Here is a 10,722-nt window from a genome sequence, read left to right as displayed (position 1 = left end):
TCCACAGCCAAAAAGGGAGATGGAGGGGGGCTATTCTGAATGGCCAAGGGATACCTGGGCTTGGTGGACAGCAGCAGCAGCACCCTGAATCAGATGCAAATACTCAAATGCAATGGAAGGGCTGGTTGCCTGGTGAGGTTTTCACTTAGGGAGAAATCAATATAATCATCTATATTTCTATCAGGTACCTTTCATAGTTTTGCGATCCAGTTATCCTACTACCTCCCCAGCTAGTTTCAAGCTTCTTCATCAGCCACCCCCCCAAAAAAACTTATTCCCTGCCATCAACCTACCAGTGAGAAGAGGTCCCTCACCAAGCCTGGCTGAGCAAGCCACTCCCTCCTTATTTAGCTGTGGGATGACGATATCCTTTCCAAATGAAAATCAGTTTCCTTTCACTGTCAGCTGAACAATGGTGCAAGGACCCCCTCTGCTGTACCACTCGGGAACAGCAACCCAGCGCTTGGAAAAACACAATTTCAACACAAGGGGAGTTGCTGAGCTGGACCAACCACAGCTCAGGGTGGTTGCCCTCCTCTCCTAACTTGCTTCAAAGGGAATTGCAAGAAGGAATGGTGAATGGAAAGAATATGGGAAGAAGAAGGGGGCGGGCTTCTCCCCTTCCCACAGCTTACTAAAAACTCACCTTTTACTAGAAGTCTTTGCCTGACCCACAACCTTCAACCCACCTGCAATTTCAGTGAAACCTACCCATATGTATTCAAAGAATAACATGTTAGAGTTTGAAGGGAGTCAAAGGATTATCTATCCCAAACCCCTGCAATGCAGGAATAACATTCACCAAATGCTACTCTGTCCTCTCTTGGCCTTCTAAATAGCCCTACACAATGGTTGCTTACTTTTACAACTCAACACCAATCAAAGGGTGGTGCTGTGGTCTAAACCACAGAGCCTAGGGCTTGCCGATTGGAATGGTTCAAATCCCCGTGACAGGGAGCTCCAACAGGGTGACCGCCTGTTGTTCGGTCCCAGCTCCTGCCCACCTAGCAGTTCGAAAGCACCCCAAAATGAAAGTAGATAAATAGGTACTGCTCTGGCAGAAAGCTAAACGCATTTCTGTGCACTGTTCTGGTTCGCCAGAAACTGCATGGTCATGCTGGCCACATGACCCAGAAGCTGTATGCTGGCTCTCTTGGCCAGTAAAGTGAGATTAGCGCCGCAACTCCAGAGTCGTCTGCGACTGGACCTAACGGTCAGGGGGCCCTTTACCTTACCAATCAAAGAGGGGACCAGGCAGCTGTGTTTCCAAAAGCATCTAAGTGCTTCGCTTTAAGACTTGAAAGGACAAGGAGACAGTTCCTAAATGTTTCTTTGTGTCTTTATACAGCATATTAAAATAAATATCATTCACATGATTGGTTTGAATCCTTTGGATATACAGATCAAAACACTGTGGCCACGTCATTACATTCCAAACTGCAAGAGTGAATCCTACAGCAGTTTACCCCATAAGAGAATGCATTTCCCCAAAGACTATTAGAAGCTACCACAAAGTCTCCAAATGAAAACTTTCTTCTCTTCAGATGCATCCTTTATCAAAACAAAGAGGTTTGTTAAGTGCCCAAGTTATGGAGCAGCTTTTTTGGGCCCAAGTGCAGGGGACACCCCAATGAGTCAGCAGAATCTCTATGAAAGAAAGGAAAGGTAGACCTGAAATCCCTCCCTCCCCCACCTAAAGGGAGAATTTCAAGCTACAGAGATGACACCTGCTAACTGAAGCACCATGCCCAATACATTGACACTCATAAATACCACCCACCTCTCACAGTACAATTAGGTGTGGGAAATTAAACCCACTTGCACTTTGATCCAAACAGCTGAGGCAACCAATTCCATGCCAACAATAATTGGATGATAGGAGTATGATTTCTAAGGCAAAGTAAAGCACGTTTTAAAGGTTTTATTATTATTGGAACTGGCATCTGGAGTCTTGCTTCCCAGCACTGTGTCTGGGGGTTGCGGGGGGTTGGTTGGCAACACTCCAAATCCTTCTGAAATTGTTATGTTCTCTGGGTGACTACAGTAAGGCATGTAGGAAAGCAGAGATCTCTCCAAGATTGGCCCTGGTGGAAGCCTGTATCAGCCTTCATGAGGGACGCTTTTTGTACCTCTTGAAGCCAAAGCCTTTGGGGAGGACACGCTTCTCCTAGCCGGTTCTGCCCGCTCCAAGAGAAAGTCCCCCAGGAGTGGCAAGCCCAAAGTGACACCTGGCCATGCCAGCTTCTCCTCCTCCTTGCTCACTTGAAGCTGACCAGGAGGATCAGAGCTGACAAGAAAGTGATGGCGGCCAGCAACTCCTGCAGGTGCTCCCGCCGCCACATGTTTTCCATCTCAGCCTTGCGCTTCTGCATCTCCCGTCGTTTCTCGCGGATGAAGCGCTCACGCTCCAGCTGCTCCCCATAGTGGGCCTGGTAGAACTTGTCAAAGTCGAATATGGGCTTGTTGTGGGGCCACGTGGAGGCAAAGGGCTGCGTCCTGGTGGCTGAAGAGGTGGTGGTGGAGGAGGACCCTGCTGTCTTGCCCGAGGGCTTCCCGGCGGTGCGCAGGTCCTCCCTGCTGAGGAGGCCGCGGTCATACTTCCTTCGGAGGGCGACGCTGCCCAGCACCAGGTAGGCCTCGTTGACGAGGGTGAAGCGCCGCGCCGCCTCCTCGCTGCCGGCGTTGCGGTCCGGGTGGTACAGAAAAGACTGCTTGTAGTATGCCGTCTTGATCTGCGCCTGCGTGGCCCCCGAGGGGACCCCCAGCAGGTCGTACAAGTCCTGTGGACCGGAGCCTGGCCGGCCTGTGCCGCCCCCGGATTCGGTCCCCGAAAGGCCCGCCGTCTGGGGCGGGCGGGAGAGCACCGCCCGGGGCGCCCACAGCAGTGGGGCCGCCGTCCCCTTGTTCAGGCCCCTTAACAAGGCCATGGGATGCCGCCGGCTTCAGCGGCCCAACCAGGCCGCCCTTACACGACTGACCTCCGCCATCTTGGCTCGCTTCCGAGGTAAAGAGCCGGCCGGCTAGTGACGTCACAGGGCCGGGACCCAATTGGGAGGCAGTTCCTTGCTGAGAAACGGGTAGCACCGTGGTTGCTGTTGGGCGGGATGCAGACAGACGCGTTCCTCTTCCAGTAGCAGGAAAGAATGCATCACGGGTGAGGGCGGGCAAATGGCGTCATAAGGCGACGCATTTGCCCGCACAGCTGGTTGATGGAAGAGGAGGAGCGCGCAGAGTGATGGCGTTCTGGCACTCGATTGGAGGGATGCGTGGCTCGGCTATTCGCCAATGGGAAGTGATGCGGGGGAAGGCCAGTGAGTGTTATTGGAGGGCTGTGGCGGAGGGAGAGGACGCTGGGCTACACTGCAGGGCTGTTGTAAGCTCCTTTCAGCCCACACCATAGTGTGCTTCTCCTTTTAAAAGTTCCTCATAGTTACCCACAACACCCTTGGATAAACATCATGCACTTGTCGTAAATCAGGCGTAGCATCTGAACTGAAACTTGAGTGTCAGACCTGCCCTGTCAGTCAAACTTACTCTACGTTCCTGCTTCCAGAAAGTATTTACATCTTCCTGTTTTCTCCCAGTTCAGTCAAGTACACCCCTTTGTCTTTACTCAGACCCCAATCCACTGAAGCAGGACGGTCATTGTCTTTGCAATGACTACCAGTCTGGTGCTCTGGAGCAGGATGCCAGGGTTTATCACCCAGGTAGTGTTGTCATTGGGTACGTGGTCCTATGCTTATGGCTGACCTTATCCATAGATCAAGCTCCTCCTCTGGTAGGCCTCCCTCCTCTGAGCAAGATAACGTTGAAATTGTGAGACTCCACCACAGGATTGATTTTATATGAATTTCTAAACGTACATGCTTAGAAAAAGTCTAAAAGCTAAACTAGACACACTAATAACCAGCGGGTTTCTCTGCAACCCCAGCTGAGCCCTTGTTAGGGGGTGCTATTGTATAAGCATATTGAAGTTGCTGTCAAAATGGACTCTTCTGATTGGTTGCCGGTTTGACAGCTATTTGAATGATAGTTCTTGATTGGCTAGGCGTCTTGCGTATGGGGAATAATGAAGTGAGTATGACAACTGGTCTACCCTTATCTATGAGCACACCCTGGATTTGAAGGGGAAGGAAATGAAGGGAGCAGACCAGTCAAAGTCTGGTGAGCCCTGCCATGGGAAGGGGTGGGTGCCCCCCCCACTTCTGATTCCGGTAACATTACCAGCACAAAAGAATGGCCAGGCTGCCCAGGTAATGGAATCAATGACCACCTTCATGTATCCTGGCAGACAGGATTTCTGCTGTAGACTGCCTCCTATGATGTACGTGTGATGCTTTTAGGGTGGTCTTTGGCTAAGGGGTTGGGCAATGTCAAAAGTCTTTAAAGGTTCCTGCACACTTTGTTCTGGGTCTCTCCCTCCTTGCATGGAGGGAAGGGAACTCTGTTGCAACAGAAAATAAAGATATGCATTGCTTTCCACTGGATCCTGCCTCCATCCATTCTTCTCTAACCAGTCATGGACTTAGGGGACTCAGGGTCCCATGGGAGTTGGTCAGCAAAAGCCAAACCCCAATGTTTACATCAATGTATACTGTATGGTTGTCACAAGCTACTCTCCCTCTGCCTCAGTCTCACCTCCCACCCTGCACCATTAACCGCAGACTGGGGTTACTTCCAGACACCAGCTTGACACTGCAAACAAGTAATTGGAAACAACTATTTTATGTTTACTTGCTGGATTTCCCCTGGAAAGGATAAATCCAGATTAAATGGGGATGCATGTGATATGTACAGTCTGGCATTTTGAAGCCGATGATCTTGTGTGCATGAGAAGCACCAATACCACTGTAAAGTCCCACCTGGAAGCACCCTACTTTGCAGGGCTGTTGTCAGCCACCATGCACTGCCACAAAATGGAATAATAACAGCAGTCTACACTGCAGGGATGTTGTAAATGGGTCCCTGCCCGAACACCCTGCCATATCCGTATAATATAGAGCACTGGTTACAAAAGTGGACAGTACTGCCCTTGGGGGTGGGCAGGGAACAGAATTACCTGGGAGGGGCGCCAAGAGGAAAGAGGGAAGCTAGAAATGAAAATTACTTTGAAAAGTTGGTATCACTGGATCCAGTTCATCAATTTTGTTGAATTAATTAAACTAAATACTTTTAATTTGATTTTGAATAAATGTGCAATTAATTGTTACTCTTTTGAATTTTACTGTGTTACTACCTTCCTTAGTAGGCCATGCAAGTGTTATTCTGAATAATGCTTTTTATAGGGTAGGGGGCCCTGGGAATGAGTTTTTGGAAAAGTTTGGGAACCACTGATATAGAGACTAGATTAAACTGCAGGGTTGTTGCAGGTTACTCTCCCCCTTTAGTCTTACCTACAGAACTAACCATGGGCCACAGTACAGTGTTGTCATAGCTTGACTCTCTCACTCATGAAAAATGTGGGGATAAACCATTGACTATATTATAGGGCCATCATAAGCCTCTGTCAGACACACACACATTCCTGCAATGTCAGGCACACAGAAACAGAGGCTTCTATAACTGTAAGAGGCAAGCCCCATAAGTCTACAGGAGATGCAAGGCAGGGAGAGAACAAATTAGCCAGGAGTTTGGGAATGGAGCCTGATGAAATAAAAACCTTTTAGACATGAAGCCTAAAATTTGGGGGTTTGCTTAAATGAACGTGTTGTGAGATTGTTAGGCTTACACTAGCCTGCAGAAGGAGTTGTCAGGGAGCTGCCTTGATATATCAAGTCAGACTGTTCGGCCCATCTAACTCAGTCCTGCCTACACTGATTGGCACAGGAAGGAGTTTCTCTCAACCCTGCCCGAAGATGCTGTTGTGGATTGAAGTTGGGACCTTCTGGTTCTAAGGCAGACACTCTACCACTGAGCTATGGCTCTATCCCTAAAAAATGCAGGAGCTCAAATAAGCTCTTTTCGATCCCAATTGTAAAAGGGGGGGCACAACTACAGAAAATATAAGCAAATAGATCACATTACAGAATAAAGCTTTTGCAGAAGTTTTATTGCTGCATTGGGAGGCAGTGTTTCCGCTACGCAGGTGCAAACATGTCCTTGTTACAATAGTGGCTGCTTGTTTCGGATTTGGCACAGCCTGGCAGAAGATGGTTCTGATGGTTTCACTTTGAAAGAAGCAGGAGCAGCTGGGATTTATTTCCCTTGGGTGGAGGGTTGAGAATAATTTTTTGCAGTTTAAACATGGGCTGGAAAAGAGACGCAGGCATGAGCTTAATAAAAGGTCACCAGGGGAGTTTGCTGGCTAGCGTAAGGCAATTGCTGTACTGTTTAGCAGGTGGGTTGATGCTGGGGCAACTAAATGTGACAGCTAAGTGAGACCTCCATGTTCAGCGGCAGTCTACATTAGAGTTCCACATTCCAGAGATAAAACACTGAGAGAGGGTATGTGCCTAGTGTGCAGGTTTCTGAGAGGCATCTGAGAAAAGAGGGCCCTGAAACCCCCTTTCACTCAGAAATTAGTGAATGCAAAAACGTAACAACAGCGGTTTGACTAAGCTTCCCTACAAATGAAGAATGAAACCATGTACCCTGTCTGAAAATGTAGGTCTTTCTTCATTTGGGAAAAGCAACCATGTGTGTTCTACCAATATAAGTGGGGTGCCATTGGGATTCCCTTTGGAAAAAAGTCTCGTAAAATGATTGAAATGCGGGCTAAGGCACAAGCAGGGGGTTGTCCAGTTGCAACATGGGCACATCTCAGAGGCCTAGGTGGCACTGATGGAGACAGGTGAGATTTGACAGAGGAAAAGGGGCATCTTCCAGAACTCAGTGACTGGGAAAGTGGCACAGTGCCACTGCAGAAGCTGAATAGTGTCCACTATGTGTACAGAGAGAAAGCAGACACCAGAAGATCAGAATAGTCCTGCTATATTGAGCCAAAGAGGGCCCATCTAGTCCAGCATCCTGTTCTCACAGTGGCCACCCAGATGCCTCTCCTGGGAAACCCACAAGCAGGAGCACGAGCCCTCTCCTCTCTTGCCATTTCCAGCAACTGGTATTCAACTGTGGAGGCAGAGCATAGCCATCATGGCTAGTAGCCATCAATAGCCCTCCCTCCCAAATTAGTCTAATCCTCTTTAGAGCCATCTAGGTTGGTGGCTATCACTGCTCCCTGCAGGAGCGAGTTCCACACTTGAACGATGCACTGTGTGAAGAAGTACACAGCCTACATGAGGTCTGGTGGCAAGTCCACTTCCTACATAGGCCAGGATGTGGAGAGTGCTGCGGTTGTGGCTTGCGCCGGGTGGTTTTTGAGCTGTGGTCACTAGTAAATTCAGGAAGAAATGGGCACAGAATAGCCTGCCAGGCTGAAGGAGGCTTCCCTTCCAGGAATGGGGGCTGGCCAGCCTGGGGTGTGGGCAATTTCTTCCAGGCTGCTTCTCTCCTCCAAGCCGCTCTGGACAAACAGTTCCTCAGCTGGGATGAGAGATCTTGCTGGTGCTGCTTTAGCCAACGGCCCCTGCTGGAGTCTCACCATCCTCTGGGGCTACGAAGAACCATTGCTGGCTCCTGCCCTTGTCACTGCCTGGGTGGCCTGCTCAGGGATGGCTGCCGGGTTGGTCAGGATCGAGGTGGAAACGCTCAGCTGACGGAGGGAGCTCAGGACGGCTGAAGGAAGAAAAGCAGGCATTAGACCATCAGCATCGAGACAGTGCTTCAGAAGGCAATTAATAAATCAAGTGTAATAATAATAATAATAATAATAATAAGTGCAATGACAACAAAACCTTTGCCCCGTCCTCTTTTAAAAACGTCAGTGAGCACTTATGAAGAACTCTGTAGCTGGATCAGGTCTAGCCCAGTATCCTGTTCTCAGAGCTGCCCACCTAATGCCCAATAAGAAACCCACAAGCACAACAGAACTCTCCCCTCCTGTGGGGTTTCCTGGGATTCGGGAGCATCGCTAGCTCCACTTGAGAATGAGTTGATTCCCAACAGAAGCCATTCACACTTTTGGCCTCGCGAGCCAGCACGGAGATAGCTTTCAGAATGTACACACCATTTCCTAGCTTTGCTCAACTGCTCTTTCCTGTGCAATTATTATTATTATTATTATTATTATTATTATTATTATTATTATTATTTTGTAAATGGTGCCTCGCTTCGTCCAAGAAGCCTCCTTATCCAGGACCCCTTTGCTGTACTAGGAAGAAGATGGAGACAGTGTTGAAAGACCCAACTGCCATCACCCTCCTGGAGGGAAGGAAGTGGGGGTCACAGAAGCTACTCACTGGGCCGCAGCGCTGGGAGAGAGCAGTACTGATCCAGCCAGGCCAGGGACGTCTGGCCGAGGGTCTCCATGCTGCTTGTGGAGACCATCCCATTGAAGGACTCAAAGAGTGGCCTCATGATGATGCTGAACTGAGAGAGGAGGTGCTGTTAAGGACCAGAAGGGAGTGTGATGAGCTGCCCCACCATCGCCACCTTCTCTTATTTGCATTGTCTCAAAATCCGACCTGTTCACTGTCTGTTGCTGAATTTGGGGGCTATGAGCCACATGACATTTCTACCACCCAGGTAGCATTTTCCCTGGAGCTAAAACCCACTTTCACCTAAGCATCAGCACAACAACAGAATTCTAAAATGATTATATTTTACTGTCGCCTGCAACATGCATTTGACATACCATGTTTATGGGGTTATAGTGGTTCCTTGCTTTCACACCCCACCTCCTGTGTAGTTTCCACAACCATGTAAGGACATAAGAATATAGTTATACTCTGCTGGATCCAGCCAATGGCCCATCTAGTCCAGCATCATCTTCTCACAGTGGCCCAAAGGGAAATCTGCAAGCAGGACACAACCACAAGGGCACTCGCCTCCCCTGCAGTTTCCAGGAATTAGTATTCAGAAGCATTGCTGCCTCTGAATGTGGAGGCAGAACAGAGCCACCATGGCTAGTAGCCATCGATAGCCCTCTCCTCCTCCATGAATTTGTCTAATCCTCTTTAATAGCCATCCAAGTTGCTGGCCATCACTGCCTCCTGTGGGAGGGAGTTCCACAGTTTAACGATGCATTATGTGAGGACGTGCTTTCTTTTATCTGACCTGAACCTTCCAACATGCAGCTTCACTGAAAGTCCATCAGTTCTGGTATTTTGAGAGAGGGAGAATAACTTTTCTCTATCCACTTTCTCCATGGATAAGAGGAGACTGAGAAAAGGTATGATAGTCAACTTCAAATATCTAAAAAGCTGTCACACGGAAGATGAAGAAAGCTCCCCCCCCCCCCCCGCTCTGGAGCGTAGGACCCAAACCAGTGAATTCAAGTTGCAAGAAAGAAGATTCCAACTAAATCTTAGGAAGAACTTTCTGATGGTAAGAGCTGTGGAGCAGACTTCCTTGGAGGTTTTTAAGGAGACATTGAATGACCATCTGTCATGCACGCTTTTGTTGAAATTGCTGCATTGCAGGGGGTTGGACTAGATGACCCTCAGGTGCCTTCCAACTCCACAATCCCATGATTCTATGCCATGCATAATTTTATAAACTTCTATCATGTTGCCTGCTACTCGACTTTTATCTCAATTATTGCTTGCCCCTCCACTGCTGCCTATTTCCAATTAATCCTTACGAAGTACTGTGAAGAGCAGTTGCGATCACAGACACACACACAAACACTCCCCTCCCATAAAGGATACAACCCAGAACTTCCAGTTCTGCAAGGTGCAAGAACGGACGTAGTCATCAAACATGTCCCGCATCTGGTCAAAGTGCTGGCGGGTGATGGGCACCCCTGTGGCAGGCAGCTGCTGCTGGCACAAGCTGCAAAAGGAACCACAAGGAGACAGTTTTACTTTCGGGGAAACGATCTCTGAGATCATCTGCAGGGGCGTCGCTAGTCTTTCCTAAATTTTCAAGGCTTGTTTGACAACAAGGAACAGAGTCTTTCTTGTCGTCAGCCCATTCCTGTGGAACTCTCTGCCACCAGATTCAGCAGGCACCTTCTGTGCTAACTCTTGAAATGCCTGCTGTAACCTTTTCTAAGTCTGCCTGGCCTACGCAGGCAATTAAGAACACACCTTTTCACAATGGTTAACTGATGTCTGTTTTTAACTTTTCAATGGTTTCTTTGTATGGTTTTATGTCTTTATTGCTGTTAACCGCTTGGTTATATGTTTTTACGGCAAGCAGTATACAAGTATATTTAATAAACAAACAAATAAATCACCAGTGCTCACAAAGCGCTGTGGCTTTGCCCGCATGGTTCGATGTGAACCAGAAAACAGGGCAAAACAGGGCTCACATCAAACAGGGACGGTCAGGAACTGGCCTGTTGGCCAGATTGAGATCCCCACCCCTGAGAAAAGGCTTGATGTGCCTCCCCAAAAAACCACATAGAGTCCTACTTGATGGCAGCGTTCAGCTCATCGATCTGATCCCGCAGGTGTTGTGCCTCATCCTGCAGGGCGGCTCGCTCTTGCTGCAGCTTCCCAATGTACTCAGCCGTCTTCTGCAAGGTGGTGGCTTTGCTGACCTGCACAGCATCGTCAGGTGTGGGGAGGCAGGAGGGAGAAAGCGGGTAGGCTTAGAGAGGCCGGGTTCATCAAGAGGCCAGAGAGAGCTTCAAGAGCCCTAGCCATTCAATGTTACGTCTGCTGCACCGTTACAGGTGTCACATAACACCAGTTCCGCATTTGTAAGAAATCGATCTTGTAG

At 48.8% G+C, this 10,722-nt stretch overlaps 2 protein-coding genes across 2 annotated transcripts in view; both read right to left on the bottom strand.

The window, feature by feature from the left end:
• Positions 1-1,321: 1,321 nt before the first annotated feature.
• On the bottom strand, positions 1,322-3,037 carry DNAJC30 (DnaJ heat shock protein family (Hsp40) member C30). The gene has a single exon (XM_083714870.1). The coding sequence runs from the start codon at positions 2,925-2,927 to the stop codon at positions 2,259-2,261; it is 669 nt and encodes a 222-aa protein (XP_083570996.1). The 5' UTR covers positions 2,928-3,037; the 3' UTR covers positions 1,322-2,258.
• A 2,993-nt stretch (positions 3,038-6,030) lies between these two features.
• MLXIPL (MLX interacting protein like) overlaps positions 6,031-10,722 on the bottom strand; it is a 53,070-nt gene continuing 48,378 nt past the window's right edge. Inside the window, exons 14-17 of the mRNA XM_083714464.1 lie at positions 10,413-10,540; positions 9,705-9,828; positions 8,295-8,424; positions 6,031-7,671 (exon numbers count right to left, since the gene is read on the bottom strand). Coding sequence (XP_083570590.1) covers positions 7,550-7,671; positions 8,295-8,424; positions 9,705-9,828; positions 10,413-10,540 — 504 coding nt within the window. The 3' untranslated portion in view covers positions 6,031-7,549. The remainder of the gene's footprint in view (positions 7,672-8,294; positions 8,425-9,704; positions 9,829-10,412; positions 10,541-10,722) is intronic.

This window comes from Podarcis gaigeae (genome assembly GCF_964106915.1).
Source record: "Podarcis gaigeae genome assembly, chromosome: 15".
NCBI lineage: Eukaryota > Metazoa > Chordata > Lepidosauria > Squamata > Lacertidae > Podarcis > Podarcis gaigeae.
This window is presented reverse-complemented; position numbering and strand designations above follow the sequence as displayed.